The following is a 25,039-nucleotide window of genomic DNA, read 5'->3' as shown; positions in this document are numbered from 1 at the left end:
TAAATTTTTGTATTGAATTTCTGTTTCATTAATAGAATTCTAATGAAGAAGATGAATTTTAAATTGAGACAAGTTTCTAAAGCATATATTTAATTTTAAGGATTATAGGTAAATTGACTTAATGATAATCCAAAATTTTTTTCAAGTCTAAAAATAAACATTTCCCAAATGTCTTATTCAAGAAATTGATGAGAGTTTGCTTATGAGGAAGAAAATTGTTGGGAGTTCAATGTGGGAAGTAACGTATGCATAATTATTGTGATTGTTAAAAATGAATTAAAACTCACTTGGTGTGTAAATCATACTGTAATAAATCTGATTTTAAAAAGATGCACAATTAAGAAGATGTGTACATGAAAATTCAGATAGTCATGTAGTCAGAACCTGTAGTAGTTTTTACTTTTTATTTTTAAAATATTTGCCTTTTAATTTGATATATAAAGAACTATCCTAGGATGACATCAACATATATTTATGAAAATTCAAATACAGAACTTACTTGCCCACCATTACATATACATTTGATAAATATTTCCATATTTATTAAAGTGACCCTGAGGTGGCCTATGGACGTGTATGTAATTTAACTCTATAGTTAAATATACATTTTGGATATAACCTCCATTCATGAAACTTTGTCACTTTCTCAAAGTGACATTGAAAAAAAATTGTTTTTTTTTTAATTTGCTTGTTTTGGTTGGCAATCATGAGAATGTTCACAACAGTATGTTTCAAACAGATGTAGGGGCAAAGGTAAATCTTTCCTTGCCCATTGTTAAGTTCATAGCTGAGACCGTTAGAACAAAAGACACATTAACGAGAGAACAGCATATAAGTTTATTTTATATAACTTTTAAGTGACAATGGAGCCTTCAGAAATAAACCTAAGAAATAGTGAAATCTGTGCATTTTTGTGCTAAGTTCGATGACGAAGTGGATAGTTGTGGAGTAATATGATGGGAGGACCATGTGGGTTATGATCTAATAGTAATATACTAAACCGTGGGGGAAATTTAGGCCTGTTTATTCAGATTCTTCTCCATGTCACTGTGTGATATTCCGTTCCTCCACGTGTAGGGCACATTAGGGGGGCCTTTCCTCCGAGTATAAGGCAGATTAGGGTGTCCTTTTCTCCAAGGGCAGACTGCAATCGTATGACCTACTTCAGTAAAAGGCTACATAATTCATTTACGGCTTGTTTCGGGGGAGAAAGGAGAGAGAAGGTCAGAGTTGCCTTCCTGCTTCTGCTGTTTTCTCAAATGCCAAGGTTCCATATTTTGTGGTAATGTGTCCTGAAGCCCATTGGAGACACCCTCCCTTCCCTCATAGCTACAACAGACAAATAAAATTATTTGATTTCCAGAATTAAAAATCTTGTAGATGGTCAGTATAACTTCATCTATTTATAACAGCTGCAGTTTCAATATCACAGGTGAATAGAAGCTTCGGGCCAGCCAATGTCCATATCATATGACTTGCTTAGATAAAACTCTGCTTTTTTATTTACCTCAAAGTCACTAAATAGGCATAATAATGTTTGTACTCTTAGTAGAACTTTTCAGTTGACATGCCAGCAAAAAATAAAATGGAACATAAAGATTTCTCTAAATTAGACATCAGTTTTATCTCTAAGCATAGATTTAAAGATGTGATAAAATCAGAAGTTTAGAATATTAAATTTACAAATGAAAATCAATTCGAAAAGTTAATTTTTAAGTTGATTTTTTAGTTTGCAACACTTTAAAAAACAAAAATAAGATTCAAAGAATATTTAAGATTTTAAATCTTATTTAACAGATCTAAACAACTTGTTTAACTCCTATAATATTCATGCAAGAATATTAATAATTGTAGCTAACAATTATTAAGAGCTTACTGTGTTGCCATGCTAAGTGTTTTAGGTATATTATTTAACATTTTCCAGAATCTTATGACAAACATAATTACTAATATATACTAATAAGAGGTATTGCTAGATGTGAATGCAAACCTCCCACTCTAGCACTCATGCTAATAGTCCTAGGCTGTATTTTTTTCAAATGTATGGAATGTCAAATTAAATTGGCCCTTTCCTTGCTATTCATACGTACAAACACATTGACAGACACATATTCATGCATACATATAACTACAGGGTAGTTTTTGACTTCTTGTAATCTAGCATTTAAAGTAATATTTTTTTTTCCCTGAGCTTCTGTGAATCTCAATTTGAAAGATTAAGACTGGAACTTCAGAATGGTGTGGACATATGAGGTTTTGATTTAATATATCCTCCTTTGACTAGCTCTTCACTTTTTCTACTAAAATATTAAAAAGCCAGGAGTGTTGTATTTAGACAGTGAGATCCAGAGAGTAAAATCATTGAAATATTTATCAAAGGTATGAGTTTGATCCTGTGAAGATTATATCTATAGTTCTTCAGTAAAATATAAATGTTGGTAATACCATTCCACAAAGAAAAGATTTCATTTTGTGTACATATGCAAATGAAGTACAAAGCCTAGCTAGTGGTTCATACACACACACACACACACACACTTTAAAAGAAGCAGCAGCAGAAGAAATAAACTCATAGAGCAGAAGAAAATATTTTTTTTAATCACTCATTTATTTACTATTCTATCAGTAAATAATTATTGAAAGTTAAGTTTTAAGCACTTGGGTTACAAAAATAAAAAGACACAATCCCTGGTTTCAAATATTTCAGTCTTTCCAGAGAGATTGAGAAAATAAAAGCTCTTATAATATCCTCTGATTAATGTTCTAATGAAGGTGTTCAAAAACTGTTCTGGATGTGGAGAGGAAAAAGAAGCCATTTTACCTTGGGCAGCAGGAAGAGGATTCCCAAAGGAAAACACTGTTGAATTGACTCGCACAATGAATGTGTCTGAAAAGAATTCAAAGTAAAAGGAACTCACAAAAATATATATTCCTTTTTTTGAAATAAAATACTCTTCATTATTACAAATCAACTTATGAATCAAACTGTTTAAATATACTTAATTCAGAATTTTGGATGAGCTATAAATTTAATAATTGCAGTCATACATAAAGGCAAGAAAATAAAAATATAAAACTTGACGAGATTCCATTTAACAGTGGCTACAACATCTCAGTAATCTCACAGTTTGTATTTCTTCTCAAGAGTCCTCTGGGTGACCTCAGGCAATATTTTACCTTTTCTCTTTCCTTAGAAAGGAAGCGGAGATGAGCCATTGCTTTATTACTGTCTTATTTTACAGATTAGGAGACTGAGTCCCAAGAATCAAAAAGAGTTATCCAAAGAAAAATGAAAAATAATGACTCTCAGAAGAGTTCTTTCCACGACTACTCTCTGGTGTGTCTTCCAGATCTTTTATCCATCCTCCTCCTTCTGTTTCTTCCTCCAGGGGGCTTCCCCATATGGAAACTGGCTTCCTTTCCCTCTGGCCTCTGGTTGAGTTAGATAAATAGACTAGAAAGAGTTTGCATAAAATCAAAGGAATTCATTCTTCAATATCCCTCTCTGAAGGATCTGCCTCTTTAATGAAAACTGGTGACTCTTTTCAATGTGACTCTCTTCTCCAGGGTTCTGAAAACGTCTCCAGCTCATTGGCCTTTCCGGCCTAAGGGTGGTACAGCTCCAGGGTCCTCTACCACCACTTACGGCATCCCTATACGCTCCCAAAATCTTTGTTAAGAGTCCCTTGATTCAGCCCTCTTCATAGTATTGTAATTTGAGCATACCAGCTATTTCTTGCTTCAGGCTTAACTGATACAATCTTCTGAAAGACTTGAGGGTCTACTGAGAAGCTCAGTAATAGAAATTAGGCAATCATGTTTTCTATTTGAAAGTAGTTATCTAGAGGGTTGATTTTACTATTAGAAGAATTTCTTCTAGTAAGAGATTATTAGAAGAAATAGAATATTCTATATTAAGAAACTTTATTGCATTTGTGTTTGTGTGTGTGTGTGTGTGTGTGTGTGTTCTTTCCTAAGAGCACAGCAGACACAATAGAGGAATAATTTTAGATCAGTGCTTTGAATGTGGTTCTTTACAAGTTTGGGTAGACACTAATGTCATTTAGGCATCTTGTATTTGTTCTACAAACTCCCTCAGGCAAGTTAAATATAATAATCTATTTTATATTAAATATTTTACTTTAGTTTTTTAGTTTTTAAATTACTGATTTACCATATTATCAATTTACCACATTTCTTTCAAATCAGTAACAGTCTATCATACCCAACCATGGCAGGGACCAAGTTGTCATTTCTCATAGTGATTGTTGATAATCTTGTCAATGACGCAATCAGTTGGGGAGTTTGGAAAGCCTCCCAGTTCCTGGTTTTTAAATTGTTTGGTTTGACATTTAACATTTGGGTGTTGGAAATATGTTGTCTGGCTTATAAAACTGAATATTTTTACATTCAGGTTTATTTTTGACTGGTCTGAGTGCTTTCACCAACAAGGCACCAGTGAAGTTTCAAGATGTAAAGGGTGTGTGACTAGTGACTATAAATTTCTGACACATAAATTTCAAGTCTATGTGACAATAGACATAGATATGTCTATCTATCAGGACACACTTGAGAATAAGTAGCTGTGTCAAGAAATGCATTTGGTAAAGAAACATGAATTACCATTTTGAAACATAAACCCATTTCTAGGCTCAAGCTAAAAGTACCTTAAAATTATGCCATAATGGTGCATTACCATAGAGCATGGTAGAGTGCAATTTGTGATGACAAGGCTTCTGTGCTATACATAAAGACTCTGACTAGGCATGCAAGGTGCAGCATTCATGAACTTTTAATAGAAGTATTTTAACATGGAAATTGAAACATGTAATTTAATGGATTTCATTTTCTGTTCCATATGAAATTTAACGGGAAATGAGATGGCAGGAGTTAGCTTGGTTCTTAGTGAAACCTATTGTACCCTACAAAAGCAACATGCATAATTATGGACTAAATTTAATATTTTTTTCTCCTTTCTCTGTGTCAACAGAAGTAAAAAACTAAACTACTAGCATTAGTGTTAAACTTAATAAAAGGTTGTTATAATGGCTTTTGGTGACAACATGGAAAAACTTTTGTTTTTCATAAGAATATCCATAACAACTGTTTTTATTTACATCAAGCATCAAAATGTTCATTCTTTGATTCAAAAATGTTTGTTGATGGTCTATTTTATTAGTCTAAAATACGATACTGGAGAAATCAAAGAAAAGACTATCTTCCCTAACTTGAAGGAGTATCAATTTAATTATAAAAACAGCATGTATACATCTGCTAATAAATCAAACAAGAGTTTCTCTAGTCCCTGTCACCAAGTCAAAATTAATTCAAATCTTGGATGCTTTGAGTCTGACGTAGTCTCAGATTGCTTAGTAAATCTGTGACCTTGAGCTAACTTCTTCAAGCTTCAGTCATTACCTGTAAAATGTGGTTTAAAATAGTATCTACCACAAGGGTTATTGTGTAGATTAAATTATGTATTATACATGTAATATATATGCATCCTGTGTATTAAAAGCATTCATGAAATGTTAGCTCTTACTGGTAATTTAAAAAGATGAAAAGATAAGTGAAAACTCATGAATTCTGGTAATACGTGATTTAGGGAGTCTTTCATTTGTAAATACCGCTGTATGAATTGGGTTCTCCTTCACTTTTCTCTCTTACTCAAAATATCAGAAGTATTATACTTTGGATGAATGCTGTGGATCTTGACCGGTCTCTCTGAAACTCTTTTGGTTCTTATCTAAACTAGTCTGTACAGCAGAGGCAGAAGAATCTTTAAAACTACAAAAAAAAATGACATTAATCTGCTTTAAAAATGTTAACAGCTGACCACTGCTTTCAGAATAAAACTCAGAATCACAAACCATAGCCTGTAGAAAGGAATGTGTTATACGCTAGCCCTTCTTGCCTTTCTCATGCGGCCTATTTTCTTCCCAGATGTCTGAGGGAGAGTCACACTCAGCCTTTGTTCAGTTTCCCAGCACTTCATGCTCCCCATTGTTGCTGGATTTTGCACCAAATATTCCCTCTGTCAAAGTCCTTTCTTCCCCATCCCCCTCCTCTTTGCCTTTTTGTCCTTCCCTTTCCCAGGACAATCTTAGATGGCATACCAGAGCAGTTATTATTTTTACACTCTCATAGCAAGCAATCTGTCCTTCATACTGATGTTAAAAATATGCATTTACTAAAATTTAAAGCAGCTGTAAATCTCAAAGTGTGGCTCTTATTAGAGGAAGAAATGTTTGTCTTAGCTCAGGCTGCTATAATAAAATGCCATAGACTGGGTGACTTAAACAACAGAGATTTATTTCTCACAATTCTGGGGGCTGGGAAGTGTGAGTTCAAGGTGTCAGCATGATGAGGGTCTAGTGATGGCCGTACCCCTTCTTTGGCTTTCAGATAGCTGCTTTCTTTCTGTGTCCTCACAGGACAGAGAGAAAGGGCTTTCATCTCTCTTCCTCTACATATAAGGACATTAATTACATCATTGGTGTCCCACCTACATGACTTTGTCTAAGCCTAATTACCTCCAAAGGCCCCACCCCCAATTATCATCATACTGGGGTTTCAACACCTGAATTTGTGGGAAGGGGACGCAATACTCAGTCCATAATACTATCACAGGTGACTGTTTATATTCATGAAATACTGACTAGGAAATGGCATGCTATCTCTAAAGAAACCCAAAAGACAAATACCATGTTTAATCTGTGTACTTACTAGGTATTAGCAGTCTTTTCCTATTTCCAATAGGACAATTTCTGCATTAGTTTTCCAAGGCTCCAGTGTGTATTTGTTTGCATGTGTGTGTGTTTGGAGGACTGACAGTGATGTGAAAATCACTGTTATACAGCAGTGTGTCCTGCACTTACATTGATAAAATTTTTCTAAGCACAAGAGAACTTAAGAAAGAACTCTCTTGTCATTTTGTAAAATGAGATGTTCTAATATATTACAGATAAAGGTAGACATTTTCCTTTCCTCTCTAAAAAGGTTGAAGTTTGGGGATATTTGCTTTTTTTAAGTTAAAATTTTATTTTACTCACAACTCAGAGTACTTTGTACTGCTCCAGTGCCTGTCACTGAGCTCTTTCCCCTAGGAGGGAAAAACAAAGAACTTGGGCAAACCATCTGCACAGCAGTGGATAATGAAGCAAAGCGCTTAGAAAAGAAAACAGATGAAGAAAGCCCCCAATTCAATGCCAAAATACTCCTATGGGGTTGCAATTTTCAATCCAGGTTTTTGAAAGTCTTGAGTGCAGCCAGGCCATTTGAGCAGGTGCAGTGCAAAGGCCTCAAAACTCACAACAACGCATGTTCTTACTCATAAGTGCGAGTTGAACAATAAGAACACATGGACACGAGGGGAACATCACATACCGGGGGGTCTGTCAGAGGGTGGGGGGCTAGGGGAGGGAGAACATTAGGAGAAATACCTAATCTAGATGACGAGTTGATGGGTGCAGCAAACCACCATGGTGTGTGTATACCTATGTAACAAAACTGCACGTTCTGCACATGCACCCCAGAACTTAAAGTATTGGAAAAAAACAAACAAACTCACCACACTACAGCCAGTGCTAGGCCCCACTGTACGCCTGGATTGCAGAGCTAACGCGAGGCAGCCACCATCTCCCCCTGATCTCTGTGTGAATTTGGGAAACTAATGGGAACTATAAGGGACATTGAAACTATACCTTTTGAGAGTAAGTATCTAAGGTACACCTAGTATGTTGACAGCTATTTCATTACTGGGTAGCACCAGATGCAAAGTAGGGGAAACAAAATATAAACAGTGACAGTAAAAATAGTATTTTACTCTGCTCCTGTCCTTCTAAGTGCTGCTACTCAACTTTCCATTACTGCTTGTCTTTTCCTGTCTCCATGACAGTGATACAATGAGAAAGTTGTAATGAGTTGGACAGATAGGCTGTAGTAGGCTTACACCATTTTGGCTGGCAGCAGAAGTCCCATCAACTCCCTTTTAATTGAATACAAAAGCATATATTTGATACCAATTTGTAAGGTAAAAAAGGAAAGAAATATAAATTTCTAGTCCAAAGTGGTGAATAATTATAGATCTGTGTGGTAAGATTATTATTTTATTTATTTTTCCACTTTTTTCTGTTTTAAAATTCTTAACTACCCAAAGTGGGTCCCTGAATCAGATCACTGGCACCTGGAAGCTTGGGAGAAATGCGGAATCTCAGGGACAATACCTGACCTAGTGAATCCAAGTCTGAATTTCAACAACATCTCAAAGTGATGTATATGCACTTTAAAGTTTAATAAATATTGCTTCATAAAACAGAAATTACTTATATATTCAGAAAAAATGGAAGTAATTGCTTGTATGAGAGGGTAATTAGCAGTTAATTTAGAATGAATGTAGCAGGGTTTTGGGAAATCAGAAGGATAATGTTGTTAATTACCTCACAATAATTTACAGTGTTTTGGGGTTTTTTGTTTGTTCGTTTGTTTTTTGAGACAGAGTCTTGCTCTGTCACCCAGACTGGAGTGCGGTGGCATGATCTTGGCTCACTGCAACCTTTGCCTCCGAGGTTCAAGCGATTTTCCTGCCTGGGATTACAGGCACGTATCACCATGCCCGGCTAATTTTTTCTATTATTAGTAGAGACAGGGCCTTCACCATGTTGGCCAGGCTGGTCACAAACTCCTGACCTCAGGTGATCTGCCTGTCTTGGCCTCCCAAAATGCTGTGATTACAGGCATGAGCCACCATGCCTGACAATTTATATTTTGATATAGGATGAGGGAGAGAGATGTGGTATTCTTTTAATTATCATATTCCTTAAATTATCTATTTTCTCCAAACTATGCCAATTTCAGTAGTTGCCAAATGTTTTAATGCTAGAGTATAGTAATTCCTACGGAGGTGACGTGTGGCAAAAGGATGGGGTTGGGATTTGGAGACGAAATAAGAAGGTGGTTAACAATGTGAACACTGGGTGCAACTTTGCCGCTTTGGCCAGGTTACCTAATTTCTCTGCTCTTAAACTTTCTCATACATGTGAAGAAGATTACGTCTTCCTCACAGTTTATCAGTAAAACACTTACATTGGTAATTGGCATGTAAGCTTGGTACATTTGCTGTTATAATTTGGAGTTTAACCTTATACCAAATTCCAGATCCTACATTAATGAGGTGTATCACTGTTGGCAAGTTGCAAATCTCTCCAAGCTGTTTCCTTGTATCTGAATACAATTTGCAATAATCCTTGCCTCACTCAATGATCTTAAGAATTAAATGAATGATGTCTATAAGTACTTACTAAATACTTTGTATAATTCTCTTATTGGCTAGAATCATTGTGTGCATTAATTTTTGTTTATTTTGCTAAATATTTATTTCTTGGTTACCATTCCTTTGCAGTAATCATTCTTGTAAAAGTTTTTTTTTTTTTTTTTTTTCCTGGTTACAGGGAAAAGTAACCCAGTGAGTCCTGTTTGGAATATTAATACAGAGGCCAAAAAATCAAATTGATATCTTTATTAAAAATTATATTTAGGCAATTTAATTTGATTTTCAAATACAAAAAATTAGAACAACTCTGCAAGCAGAAATCACTAAAGTCTATAGTTCTAAAGTGGATACTGATTGCCAAGCTCTCTTGGCTTAGAATTTGATAAGGCAGAAGGCCCATTTCTTCATTCTAAGTATATGCCACAGCGCCTCCACCGATATAATTTCTCCATAAAAGGAAGAAATTACTTCCTATATTACATAATAGGAAGGCATAGATTTGTTCCAAATGAAACCAGGGCCTGGTTTTCTGAAAAATAAAATAAAATAGATAGACCACTGGCTAGATTAATAAAGAACAAGTGAGAAAAGATCTAAATAAACAATTAGAAATGACAAAGGAGGTATTACCACTGACCCCACAGAAATAGAAATAACCATCAGAGAATATTATGAGCACCTCTATGCACATACACTAGAAAATCAAGAATAAATAGATTAATTCCTGGACACATACACCCTTCCAAGATTGAGCCAGGAAAAATTTGAATCCCTGAGCAGACCAATAATTATCTCTGAAATGAAATAAATAATAAATAGCCCACCAACCAAAAAAAGCCCAGGACCAGATGATTCACAGCTGAAGTCTGCCAAGTGTACAAAAATGAGTTGGTACCATTCCTGCTGAAATTATTCCAAAAAACTGAGGGGGAAGAAATCTTCAACAACTCATTATATGAGGCCAGCATCATCCTGATACCAAAACCTGGTAGAGACACAACAAATAAAGAAAACTTCAGGCCAATATCCTTGATGAACATTGATATAAAAGTTCTCAAGAAAATACTAGCAAACTGATTCCAGCAGCACATCAAAAAGCTTATCCTATTATCAAGTAGGCTTTATCCTTAGGATGCAAGGTTGGTTCAATATATGCAAATCAATAAAAGTGATTCATCGTATAAATGGAACAAAAGACAAAAAAACACATGATTATCTCAACAGAGGCAGGAAAGGCTTTTGATAAAATTCAACACCCTAAACCTCAATAAACCAGGTATTAAAGGAACATACCTCAAACTAATAAAAGCTATCTATGACGAATCCACAGCCAACATCATATTGAATAGACAAAAGCTAGAAGCATTCCTGTTGAAAATCAGCACAAGACAAGTGATATGTTTCGGCTGTGTCCCTACCCAAATCTCATTTTGAAATGTAGTTCCCATAATCCCCATGTGTCATGGGAGGGACCCTGTGGGAGGTACTTGGGTCATGAGGATAGTTACCTCCATGCTGTTCTCATGAGAGTGAGTGAATTATCATGAGATCTGATCGTTTTATAAGGGGCTTTCCCCCTTCTTTCCTCTGCACTTCTCCTTGCTGCTGTCATGTGAACAACATGTTTGCTTCCCCTTCTATCATTATTGTAAGTTTCCTGAGGCCTCCCCAGCCATGCTGAACTGTGGGTCAATTAAACCTTTTTGCCTTTATAAATTACGCAGTCTTAGGTAGGTCTTTATTAGTAGCACAAGAATGTACTAGTACAACAAGGATGCCCTCTCTCACCAACCCTTTTCAATATAGTATTGGAAGTCCTGGACAGAGCAATCAGGCAAGAGAAAGAAATAAGGGGCATCCAAGTGAGAGAGGGAATCAAAATATCTTTGTTTGCAGACAATATGATTGTATATCTGGAAAATGCCGTAGTCTCAGCCCAAAAGCTTCTTAAGCTGATAAACAATTTCAGCAAAGTCCCAGGATACAAAATCAATGTACACAAATTACTAGGATTCCTATACACTAACAACAACCAAATGAAAAGCCAAATCAGAAATGCAGTCCACTCACAATTGTAACACACACACACACACACACACACACACACACACAACACCTAATGATACAACTAACCAGCGATGAGAACGATCTCTGCAAGGAGTACTATAAAACACTTCTCAATGAAATCAGAGATGACACAAGCAAATGTAAAAGCATTTCATGCTCATGGATATGAATAATCAATATTTTAAAAATGGCCATACCACCCAAAGCAATTTATAGATTAAATACTATTATGATTAAACTACCATTGAAATTCTTCCCAGAGATAGAAAAAAATGGTTTTAAAATTCATATGAAACCAAAAAATGCCCAAATAGTCAAGGCATCCTAATCACACGAACTGACTTCAAACTGTACTACAGGGCTACAGTAACCAAAGAGCATGGGACTCATACAAAAACTGGCATATAGACCAATGCAACAGACTAGAGATTCCAGAAATAAGGCTGCATACCTACAACTGTCTGATCTTCAACAAAGCTAACAAAAACAAGCAAAGGGGAAAGGACTCTATTCAATAAATGGTGCTGGGATAACTAGCTAGCCACATGCAGAAGATTGAAACTGAACCCCGTTCTTAAACCATACACAAAAATTAATTCAAAATGCATTAAAGACTTAAATGTAAAACTCAAAACTATAAAAACCCTGGAAGACAAGGTAGGCAATACCATTCTAGACATAGGAACAGACAAAGATTTTGTGACAAAGGCACCAAAAGCAATTGCAACAAAAGCAAAAATTGACAAATCGAATACAATTAAACTAAAGAGCTCTGCATAGCCAAAGAAACTATTGGCGGCGTTAACAGACCACCTACAGAATGGAAGAACGTTTTTGCAAACTATGAGTCTGACAAAGGACTAATACCTAGCATTATTAAGAAACTTAAATTTACAAAAAAAAAAAAAAACAAAACAACTCATGGAAATGTTGTCAAGTGACAGACACTTTTCAAAAGAAGACATACATGCAGCCAAAAAAATATGCAAAAAACCTCAACATCGCTGAACATTAGAGAAATGCAAATCAAAACCACAATGAGATACCATCTCACACCAGTCTGAATGGCTATTATTAAAAAGTCAATAAATAACAGATGCTGGCAAGGTTGTAGAGAAGAAGGAAAATGTTTTCAACCATTGTGGAAAACAGTGTGATGATTTCTTGAAAGCCTAAAAATAGAGATACCATTGGACCCAGCAATCCCATTACTGGGTATATACCCAAAGGAATGTAAATCATTCTATTGTAAAGATACATGCACATGTATGTTAATTACAACCCTACTCACAATAGCAAAGACATGGAATCAATCTAAATGCTCATCAATGGTAGACTGGATAAAGAAGATGTGCTGCATTTATACCATGAAATACCATGCAACCACCAAAAATAACAAGATCTTGTCCTTTGTAGAAACATGGATGGAGCTGGAGGACATTATCTGTAGCAAACTAATGCAGAAACAGAAAACCAAATACCACATGTTCTCAATTGTAATTGGGAGCTAAATGATGGGAACACATGGACATATAGAGGAGAACAATAGACACTGGGACCCATTGGAGGGTAGAGGGTGAGAGGAGTGAGAGGATCAGGAAAAATAATGAAAATAATGAATGGGTACTAAACTTAACCCCTGAGGGATGAAACAGTCTGTACAATGAACCCCTGTGATACAAACTTACCTATATAACAAACCTGCACATATACCCCTGAACTTAAAAGTTAATAAAGGAATATAAATGTTTTTATTACCACTGAATTGTACACTTAAAGATTGTAAAGATGACAAATTGCATACATATATTATACTTCTTCTTCTCTATACATCTCTTTATTTAGGATTTTGTTAATTTCTCTTAGCAATGTTTTATAGTTTTCAGATTCTTGTCCATATGTTTTTATATTTAAATATTTTATATTTGTAGAGGCTATTGTAAATAGTTCTTTTTTTATGTCAATTTCTAATTGTTCATAGCTAGTATACAGAAATACAATTTACTTTTTAATAACAGCCATGTATCCTGCAATTTTACTAAATTAATTTATTCATTCTAGCAGCGTTTGTTGTAGATTCTGTTAAATGTTTTATGTAGAGGATTTAGTCACTTGCAAATGAAGACAGTTTGACTTATCTTTTCCCGTGTAGATTCTTTTTATTTTTTATTTTTTTTGCCTTATTATACTAGTTAGAAACTCCAGGATAATGTTAAATAGAAGTAGTGACAGTGATCACCCCTGTTTTGTGCCTCGTTATATTTCTATTATTAGTTTTTGAGTTTTTTGTCAAGAATAGAAACCATATCTTATCGTGGTTTTTCTGCATGCGTTGGAACATGTATATGAGTTTTCTTCTTTAGTCAGCTATTATGGTTAATTATGCTGATTGATTTTTTAATATTGAATCAGGTTGTATTCCTGGGACAATCCTAATTTTATGATGTATTAACCATTTTATTGACATAAAAACCCAGTTTTTAGTTTTCCTGATTTTGCTCTATTGTTTTTCTGCCTTCTATTTTTTTTAATTTCCCTTCTTTAGTTTCTTCCTTTTATTACTTTGAGTTTAAGTTACTTTTTTTCTAGTTTCTTAAAGTGAAAGCAGAAGTCATTGCTTTGAGGATTTTCTTCCTTTTTACATTTTCCTTGCATAGTAGTTTGCTGGTATACATTTTTATACTCTCATAAAAAATTATTGACAGTTAAGCTAGTTTGAAACAGTTTGTGCCTTTCAGGCTTGGCTTTTATGATTTGTTAGAGAAGACTAGAACAAAGTTTATTTAGTCTAGGTTAATAGTTCCCCACTGCTCAGGCAGACCCTAAAGAGTACTCAGAGTCTCATGAATTAGAATTTGAATTAAATATTTGAATCTGGTTGTTGTTAACAGGCATGATTTCTGGACCCATGTGAACTTGGGGACTCTTCTCTCTCATCCTTTCCGGTGGTTCTTTCACCAGCCTGGAGGAGTCGGCTCGCACACGTGCATGCACTTACCAGTACTTGACTGAATGCTCCAGGATGACTCTTTTCAGATACCCACAGTTCCCTCTGCTGAACTCTCTACTCTTGACTCTCTGCCCAGCGAGATATAGCAACCCATAACTTTCCCATAACTTTCACTTCCCGTAGCTTTTATTCATGGAATTACCTGGGCTCTGTTTCTGTCCTGTGTGTGCTGCTACTTATAATCTCTCTCTGGTAAATGGTGGATGCCATGGGATGCACCCAGTGTTTCCTATTACCCAGAAATCAATGCCTTTCATTTCCTGATGTGCAATGTTTTCAAAAGTGTTGTTTCCTATATTTTGCTGTTGTGTGGTTGTTTTAGATGAAAAGATAAATCTAGTCCCTTTTGCTCCATATTGATCTGAGTAAAAGTATGGTCTTTACTTCTAAACTTTTATTCTCAGACATGTACTAGTTTAGTCACTCATGCAGTGAACTTCCTGAAGAAAGAACCTAGATCTTATGGTTCTTTATATTCCATAGGTAGTTCTGGGAACTTGATGAGTATCTACTGTATATCCGGTGATTTCTTACTAAAGGTTAATAAATGTTTATAATCTTCATCTAATATTTTTGGCTTGTTGATTTTTGTTTATAATACCAAACAATACACTTGTTGTACACATTGAATTATTAAATAAAAGTATACTTGAGATATTATGTAAATACATTGCAAGCACTAACAATGACTAAAACATTTTAAATATAAAGCATATTATATTTCATTTAGTAAAATTTTATTTTTATCTGATGATTTATGTTAATTAAATCCAACTAAACCAAATCTTTTATTTTTGAAGCAAAAATGGGTGTGGATATATAAATATCTATATATTCATCCTAAAAATACAGTATTTTAATTTATTTTAGGTGATAGTTAAGTCCGGGCCAGGGACTTTCCTCAGCTTGGCTGTTTATGACAATTATATATTCTGGTCAGACTGGGGAAGAAGAGCTATCCTGCGATCCAACAAGTACACAGGAGGAGATACAAAAATTCTTCGTTCCGATATTCCACATCAGCCAATGGGAATCATAGCTGTTGCCAATGACACCAATAGCTGTAAGTTATAATAGAAAGCAAATGTATTTTCTCATTGTATAATCTCTGATCTCTAAAAATGTATGTATGTAATATATACATTTGTTTCAGTTGGATTTGTTTTTTCTTTTTAAAAATATTATTTTTTGTTACTACGATAGTTGATTTTGTTCTTTTGTAGTTCTTAGGAATAGTGTTCAAGATTTGGCTGTTCAAAATATTGAAATTATCTGAAATATTCAAGGCAACTTCTGTATTGCATAATTTACCATCACAGGAACAGTTCATTTTTAATTATTTCTTCTAAAAATCTTATTTCTCTCTCAATCTTCATATCTTTGAATTTTCAAATCAAGTTGTTTCAAATCATGAAAATTACACTTGATGGATAAACTTTGCATCTGGGCTTAACAGTTCTTTAGTCAATGCAGTGCTTACAAAATTGCAGTTTGCAGTATCAATGTGATTTCTAGCAGAACTAGTTCATTTGATGCGATGGTATCAAATGTGTTAGAAAGATTTGATTAGTTTTACATACTTTTGTAATGTACTTAACCTTAGGAGTGCTTAGATTTTCAAAAGTCCTGAATGTTGCTTTTTAATGACATATTATTGAGAGACTGAGGCAGTCTAATAGTTTACTATTAATATATATCTAACATAGAATAGAAATTCGATATAAAATGTTACCAATACAACCTCTTTATTGTAGGTGAACTTTCTCCATGTGCATTATTGAATGGAGGCTGCCATGACTTGTGCCTTTTAACTCCCAATGGGAGAGTGAATTGTTCCTGCAGAGGGGACCGAATATTGCTAGAGGACAACAGATGTGTGAGTAAGTAAAGAGAATTGAAATGTAATATGACATATATGTTCCAAATTCCACACACATAACTGAAATTGTGTTTGTGTATTCATGAAGTTATACTCTCTTCCAATATTAGAAGCTTAGTCATGTTATCTCTCTGCTCTAAAGAAAACTGAGTTTACTGTTCTGCTTAGTTATAACACCATGCGCTAGATAATGATAACCAAAATGGTAACAAATGTTTTTACCCTCCTGGTTGTGCACTAGAAAGTGTTGGGGCTGGGTAGAGAAGTATCTGCACACAATGATCATCTGAAAACTTCCAGTCTTGACTTTGAGAATTCAATCAATAGCAAAAGTAATTGAAGCTGAAATAAACTGGTATACAGGCAGTATATCAGTAGCCTTGCAGTAAAAACCACTCACAGTCCATCACAGTATGTAAATGAGAGAGAATGGCTCATGCAGCTTATTTGTAATCATTTCCAAACTGTTAATTAAGAGTGTAACATTGTAGCCTTGCATGATGTTGATACCTCCCAAAGGCATTACAATCTTTAATTAGTACCATTACAATATACACTTATTAACAGCTAAGTTTCCAAAACTGTTTCCAAAATAAATCAGGGTTCAAGTGTTTCAATATTGCCATGAAAAGTTTGCAAGCAAAATTTAAAAAGGTTAATTTCCTTTTAACGTTAAGACAATTTATATATAAGGTAGGAGAGAAGTATCTTGTTGGAAATTGGTGAAATCACTCTCAGAATGTGTCAAATTTGATATTTTCTCTCCTCACCCATTAAATATATCCTCAGTGCATATCTTTTCATTCAGAAAATTAACAGAGTTGGATATATCTACATAATAAAAATAAGTATTTTTCATCTTCATCTTCAGTCGTTTTTTACTCTCTTTCCAATGGAAGGATTTTATCTCTTACCTGCTCTTCAGTGCAAGTGCTTGGGCATAATTTTCTTTAGCTTGAAAACTATTACACCATATACAAAATAACATAGACATATTTTCTCACTATGCAAGTTGATACTACAACCCAAAAAGGCACCTCTTAGGACAAAAAGTAAAAGTTGTTTTATTTAAGACTGTGCCAAAACAAATGAGAAAATGATGCAATTGGTCAAAATTTTAAATACAGATGGCCAATTTCCATATTTCGGGCCACAAATTCCCATATTTCTTTGTCACTTAACACTTCTCTGAATTGCTCAGACAATTGCTTAAATTCTCTTAGTTTGCCTTTGTGGTTTCAGCTGTAATGGTCTGGATCTGATGCCATCTGTAAGCCTGGAGTGTTAACCATGCATTAGAATCACTCATGTTTCTTTCACAGGTCACTGCAGGCTAGTAGTGAAGCAATGCCTTTAGTCACAACGGCAAAGCTTATTTCTGTACAGTGGAGGCCTGTCCTTGCTGCATAATACATTCAATACAACTGTCCCTACTAAGCTTCTCTCTATTGATGAGAGGAAATGAATCAGGAAGAAAACTGTCATTTTAAAGAAGCACGATTGTATTCACATGGAACTGTAGAGTGATATTGGATTCCTCAGAGCTCACAATCTGTTACAGAGGCAGACGACATCCATTGTGCATTCATATTGAAATCTTGTAGTCCAGCGGAGAGATTAGAAAGTAACTCTTGGCTTCTCCTTGTCAAATTCATCTTTAGGGACATGAGAATGTTTGTAGCATATCTGTGTCCTCATCTAAGTAATTTTACCTAGAGCAGTTCATGAATGTTAATGGCAGCATTAAAGGGGTGAAAGGTCATGTACTAACACCTAACTGAGGGCAAATGAGGGAAAGCCATTTGTTGTCATAACTGTTGACAAGAAGATTAGGCAGTCCCCTTGCATACAGCATTGCTAATCTTATTGTAATCCATAACAGAAATAGATATAGTAAATATAATTAGATGAAGTAATTGCTGTTCAGGAGAATAAGGACAACTGAACCACGATGTTTCCAGAAAGAAGCAGAAAGCACTCAATACTATTTTATCAAATGAACGTACCTGAAGAAGAACTGTATTCGTATAATATTTGTTTTTGCATAATATACAAAACATATTTATCTTTGCATAGTTTTTGTCTTTTCCCCAAAGGCACTAAGATGGCAACAATGGACATTTGGATCTGTTAGAGTGAGGAGAGAAAGAGGGTGGACAAAGGTTAAAAAATTAACTATTGGTACTAATGTCAGTACCTGGGTGACAGGATCAATCATATCTTAAACCCTCAGTATCATGTCGTAAACCCATGTAACAAATGTGCACCTGTACCTGCTGAATCTAAAATAAAAATTGACATAATTAAAAAAAAAGAAGCCTTAGATAAATAGACCCTCTACTAAATTAATTAAATTCTAGGTATAATAAAGAAACGAAACCTTGGAAAATTCAAATAGTAATAGTGGCTGTTTAATTGAATATTCCTGAAATAAAGCTCAAAAATTAATACTAAATTATAAAATTAAGCTATATTCTTTCATATTCTTTCATTAGCAGAGATGAATGAATTCTGCTTACCTCCAACATAAATAATACAAATGGATTTAAATGTACAATTATTCAGCAAGCAATGGGGTGAGTACATACATGCAAGCAGACAGTATATCCCAAAAATTGGATCCCAAAGTCTGCTGGTAAATCTATTACTGAAGATTAAAAATAAGTCCATTGTCCTCAATAGAAACCCTTCAAAATAGTAATCACATACTGCCATTGTAAGGATGAAACTTACCCGTAGAAAAGATCTTTTTGTACTTTCAGACTCTTGACTTACAAATTAGTGCAAGTCACCTAAAAATTCAAGCTCTTACTTTCTAATAAAAATCCTGAGGCTTAGAAATGAGACTTTCTGACAGCAGTCATTTGGAGTCCATAGCATCAGGTGCACATGCTTTCCACTTGACGATTGTCCTCCTGCCCCTCATCCCACTGATTCCTGTACACTTTATGGAGTAAGTGCTGCTCGTGTATGGCAGCAAGAAAGAGTCTGCTCCTGGGAACCTCCCACACATGGATAGGACAAAGGTCTTATTTTAACAATTCTTATATTTCTGAACAGTATAACTTGCTACTGAGGTTTAATCAGAAGATAGTTAGGAAGACCAGAAAGTGGGGAAAAGTAGGGACTACTCATTTGACTGAGATGGTTCACATCGAGAATTCACAACGGGTACTCTACGCACTGAAAAATATTAGTATATTGAAAAATACATAATAGATTCCAGTAAGAAAACACAAAAACACTTTCAGTATGTACAGAGCTCATTTAACTGGCTCTTTATAAAAACAATAATAATAATTATTATTACTCTTTTGAGGCAGAGTCTCGCCCTGTTGTCCAGGCTGGAGTGCAGTGGCGAGATCTCCATTCATTGCAACGTTGGCCTCCCGGGTTCAAACAATTCTCCTGCCTCAACCTGCCATGTAGCTGGGACTGCAGGCACATGTCACCATGCCCGGCTAATTTTTTGTATTTTTGGTAGAGATGGGGTTTCACCATGTTATCCAGGATGGTCTCAATCTCCTGACCTCATGATCCGCCCACCTCGGCCTCCAAAAGTGCTGATTACAGGCATGAGCCTCTGCGCCTGGCCAGAAAATTATTTTTTAAGATCTTAATTTCATAAAGAAATGTCATAAACCATGACTCTTTAATTTTACATTTTGATAAATTTTAGTTTATCTTTATAATTAAAATTAAGAAAAATAATTGTAGTGGTGTCAAAAAATATTGATTATTACACAAAAGCATTGACTTTTTTTTTTTTTCCTTGCAGCTAAAAATTCCTCCTGCAACATTTATTCGGAGTTTGAATGTGGAAATGGTGAGTGCGTTGACTACCAGCTCACCTGTGATGGCATTCCTCACTGTAAGGATAAATCAGATGAAAAATTGCTCTACTGTGGTAAGTGTCCAATATGGGTTTGCTCATTTCAGATAAAGTTTTCTGATTCTTTTACAGTTTTTGGTTTGCTTGTCTCTGTTTGGTTTATGTGTATAATTTCTTTAATATTTCTCACTAACCTGTTGATCTAAGGCAATTGATGTGGCTTTGCTTGTGTTAAAATGAGGTACTTTATCTCCTATTTGATAGCCATGATATTCACTAAATAATTACCTCATGGTTTTATATTCACAAAATATACTTTTTTTTTTTTTTTTTAAAGAGACAGAGTCTCATTGTGTTGTCCAGACTGGTCTCAAACTCTTGATCTCAAGCAATCCTCCTGCCTCAACCTCACAGAGTGCTAGGATAACAGGTCTGAGCACCACACCCAGCCAGAATATGAATATTTTTAAAAGTAGTAGCTAAACTTCTGAACTCCCTACTTATTCATCTCTAGCAATAGGTTTTAGGCTCACTTTCCTTAAAATGTAACTCAGACATATAAGTGGCTTTTGGATATGGACAGGCTTACTCTGAAGCAAAATTTCACCAACAGACAATAGCACATTGTTGGGTTGTTATCAAAGTCTTGTCAGTTCTATTTCTGTCTCCAGGATTAGCATGGGAGCTAGTGTCCTTTGGAACAAAGGCTCATTTCCTTAGGCACAGTCCACATCAAACATAGAATTCCACCAGCTATGCTTCTTTTGGCAACACCAAGTGACAGTTAACCTCTAACCTCCCTCAGGAGTAGATATTAGCTTTTATGCTCTAGTAAGCAGCTGAGATTTCCCTTCATTGCAACAATATTTTTCCTGGAAATCTGTCTTTGCATAATCATTGATAATCATTGTATATTTGATCCAGATTTTTTAAAACTGGTCCTGATTTATTTTTAATCCTGGAAATCCAATAGCACTGGGCTCATGTGCTATGCAAAATTTAGGAGTCTATATCTGAAATTGCTACATTTTATGTCTGCTTTTCTCCTCTATTCCATTATCTGGTAATAATTACACCTGAATAATTAAAGAAAAGTCAGAACAAGAGAAAGACAGGATCTGTGAGTTCCACAGACAGTCTTCTCACTGTTTTACATTACATGATAACACACCATCATTTAAACTGAGAGTCTAACGTAATTTGTCCATAATTGATATGCAACCAATATCTTAAAGAATTTATCTCAAATAACATATTCGCTTTAATGAATGGCTATATTCTATAACATATAAAAATATTAAAGCATATAAAAGTAATAAACTCGCAGGTTTGCATTTACTATAAGTTGATTTGAGATTATATTTCATGTTATTTTTATCTTTGTGGAACTCAGATGATACTTGTGTAGAGCAGGAGTTGGCAAGCATTTTCTGAAAAGGTTCAGCTGGTAAATATGTTAGGTTTTGTGGGTCATATATGCTTTCTGTCACATATCCTCTGTTGTTTATTATTTACCATCCTTTAAAAATGTTAAAACTATTCTTGGTCCAAGAGCTATATGAAAACAGTCTCACAGGCTAGATCTGGCCTATGGGTAATAGTTTGCCAATGCCAGGTGTAAAGTATGGGCTTTGGACTCACACCTGAAGTTAGATCTTTTTTCCCAAACCTGCTAGTGTAACTAGCCTAGTGTGCAAACCCTAGTGTGACTAGGGTAAGTAACATAACTCACTTCTCTGTGTTTTAGTTTTCTGCTATGAAATAGCTAGCTCTTATGAGTAGTTGAGAGTATTAAACCAACAAGTATTTATCTGCATATACTCAGTACAGAGCCTGGGGCAAGGCTGATGTTTAATACATGGTGGCTATAATTATTGTAAGTAGTAGCTTCTGCCCCAAATCAGAGAATGTCGAGAAACCTTCATAATGGTAAATAGAACTCAGAAGGTCATTCTTTCTCAGGGAATTCTGTAGATATTTTAAGACAATTTTTAAGAGCAATTTATTGATATTTAGATGACTCTGTGAGACACTGATTCAGGAATACATGTTTTGTTGCTTTTTCTCCTTGTTATAAAATCCTTGCAGATAGATGCAAAGGATATAGGAAATGGATGTTGGAGTGTTTTTGTTATGTTTGAGGTACATGTTTATTGCTTCAGAATTGAATACGTGATATATGTTTATTTCTGTGCTACTTGACAGAATTGCCAGAAACAATAACATGGGTATAACTTGAAAAGATCACCAGGCATGAATCACTAAAGTTAAAACACTAAGTCAGAAAGGGCACTTGCTGAATGAACTACTCTTTGACAATACAGAAACATTCTAATCCAGAGCTTTTATACGGCACAGCACTTGTTTTATAGATCCATAATCCAGTCATTATGAATGAAATATTATATGTGATTTTCATTTTGTACAAATATTTCTATATGATCTCTGGTTATGAGTTTCTACTTTTATTTATAAGAAAACAGAAGCTGTCGAAGAGGCTTCAAACCTTGCTCTAATCGCCGCTGCATTCCTCATGGCAAGTTATGTGATGGAGAAAATGACTGCGGAGACAACTCTGATGAATTAGATTGTAAAGGTAAATACTTGTCCCGTCAGTCTCGGAGTATTGGTGTGCTAAATGTTTCCTGAGCTTTTCCAACATTCATTTCTGAGAGCTCTATGGTATATAACACCTAGTAACATCTATGGATCACATTTTGGTAAATGCTGTTGGAATGGAGTTGCTAAAGTTACTTGAAAATTCTGACTCTGTTCTCTATTTCTGTTTTCTACTCCTTTCCTCACTTTAAAACTCTTATAATTTCTCACCTCTTCAGTTCCCCCTTCCTGGATTTGGCCATTTCTACCAGAATGTGTAATACTGAATTTTCTGCTCCCAAAATGTTCCCCTTTATCCCTTAGTTCTCTGTTTTACTCACGATCACATTTTCCTAACCACTGTACAGGAAACTTTGGTGTTCTCCTTAATTTCTCCTTCTCACATATCCAATCATCAACACATCTTCCAGTTCTTTGAAATAGCTTCCATTTCAATCCACTTTAAGCCTGGGTTAACAGAGTATCCCTTTACCTGGTTTCCCTGCTTATGCTTTTTCCATTTCATCCCGATGTCATCAGTCATGCTAATACTGTTTAACATTTTCCCAAAGTGACTATTGGGATAGATGATGAAGCCAAACTACCTGAGTTCAAACCTCTGCCTCAACACTTACTGTCTAAATTCGGATATACACTTAACTATTCTGTGTCTCAGTTTCCCAAACAGCAAGGTAGGAAAAATAATTAAATAAGAATAGCAATATTAAATACATTTAGAACAGTATTTGGCAATAGTGAATGCTATGTTAGCACTGGCATATGTGTGTGTGTGTGTGTGTGTGTGTGTGTGTGTATTGCACTGATAAAGAAACCTTTAATGGAATGTCAATATTTGCAGAATACATGATAAGTTTTAGTCTGACATTGAAAGCCTTCTTAAATCTGGACCCCACAGATATTTCCAAAGCATTATCACTTTAAAGCCTTTCCATTCAATGAACACATTTTATTGACTGCAATGCATTAAGATTTGAGATACAAAATTCATGAGATATGTGCCTGCACTCAAGAATATCAAATTCTAACTGTAAGACAGCCATGTAAACAGATGAAGATATATATCTGTGATTGCACACATAAGAACACCCATATGTCTTTTTGTGTTTTCTGGCTTTGAAGTATCCTCAAAGGTTTCATAGGCTATACTGAATTTAAGCTGAGTCTTAAACTAAAAATAAGGTAGAATGAAGGAAACAAAAGAGAATACCAAGTAGAGGGACTAGTACTGAAACTGAAAGTAAGTTGATATAGTCACAAACAGATTACAAATAAGAAAGTGGTAAAAACAGAAGGGACCAGGCACGGTGGCTCATGTCTGTAATCCTAGCACTTTGGGAGGCCGAGGTGGGCAGATCATGAGGTCAAGAGATCGAGACCATCCTGGTCAACATGGTGAAACCCCATCTCTAATAAAAATACAAAAATTAGCTAGGCATGGTGGCAGTCACCTGTAGTCCCAGCTACTAGGGAGGCTGAGGCAGGAAAATCGCTTGAACCCAGGAGGTGGAGGTTTCAGTGAGCTGAGATTGGGCCACTGCACTCCAGCCTGGTGATAGAGTGAGACTCCATTCCCCCACCCCCCAAAAAACAAAAACAAACAAAAGAGAAGATAGAGGAAGGGGCCAGGGCATGAAGGTGCATTTTGTGCCATGAGAAGTAATTCAAACTTTATCTTGTAGTCACTAGAAAGTCACTGAAGGTTTAAAGCAGGCTAAATACAATCAAATTTACACTTCAAAAAGGAAATAAAAGAATAGGATTGTGTTAATGAAACCTGTAATAATAAGATTTGTTTGTGTGGGAATGGGGATAAGACAATAATGACAGTTTGCATTTTGAGGTTGGAGCACTTGAAGACATGTAAATGAAGCTATTTTACAGGCATGTAAATAGGTAGAGATTTGGAACTCAGGTAATAGATGTTGATCAGAAATGTTGATTTGGGGCACATTAAGGAGAAAAACTCAGAGGAAGTGTGGAGTAATGATTGCATGAGTAGAGTGCATCAAAATTACTTATTGAAATAACAGATTTTATATGGAAAGGTGAAGTAGCCTGCAGGACTAATAGAAGGATGTGCTTAAGATATTATTATCTCAAGAAAGGAGGGTCATTCAGCATTTTCAAGTGCTACAGAAAGGATAAGAGGGAAGGTATGAACTGGAGGTATCCATCATATTTAGCAAATAGTAGATACTCACTTGATTACATTCATGGGTGTCATTTCAGTGGAATAGTAGAGGAAAGCAAGAGCACATAGTGTGAAGGCAGAAAATGGGTGGTAAGGAATAAAGACAGTGAATATAAACTGTTTTTAGAAAAGATTGATGGCAAAGGAAAGGTATGAAGTACAGTTGTGAT

The 25,039-nt window shown here is 35.2% G+C and overlaps 1 protein-coding gene across 1 annotated transcript in view; it reads left to right on the top strand.

The window, feature by feature from the left end:
• LRP1B (low density lipoprotein receptor-related protein 1B) overlaps positions 1–25,039 on the top strand; it is a 1,318,888-nt gene that overhangs the window by 974,535 nt on the left and 319,314 nt on the right. Inside the window, exons 43-46 of the mRNA XM_011935709.1 lie at positions 15,219–15,411; positions 16,103–16,228; positions 20,006–20,134; positions 22,536–22,655. Of these exons, the coding sequence (XP_011791099.1) occupies positions 15,219–15,411; positions 16,103–16,228; positions 20,006–20,134; positions 22,536–22,655 (568 nt within the window). The remainder of the gene's footprint in view (positions 1–15,218; positions 15,412–16,102; positions 16,229–20,005; positions 20,135–22,535; positions 22,656–25,039) is intronic.

This window comes from Colobus angolensis, unplaced genomic scaffold (assembly GCF_000951035.1).
Source record: "Colobus angolensis palliatus isolate OR3802 unplaced genomic scaffold, Cang.pa_1.0 Scaffold147, whole genome shotgun sequence".
In the NCBI taxonomy this organism is placed as follows: domain Eukaryota; kingdom Metazoa; phylum Chordata; class Mammalia; order Primates; family Cercopithecidae; genus Colobus; species Colobus angolensis.
This window is presented reverse-complemented; position numbering and strand designations above follow the sequence as displayed.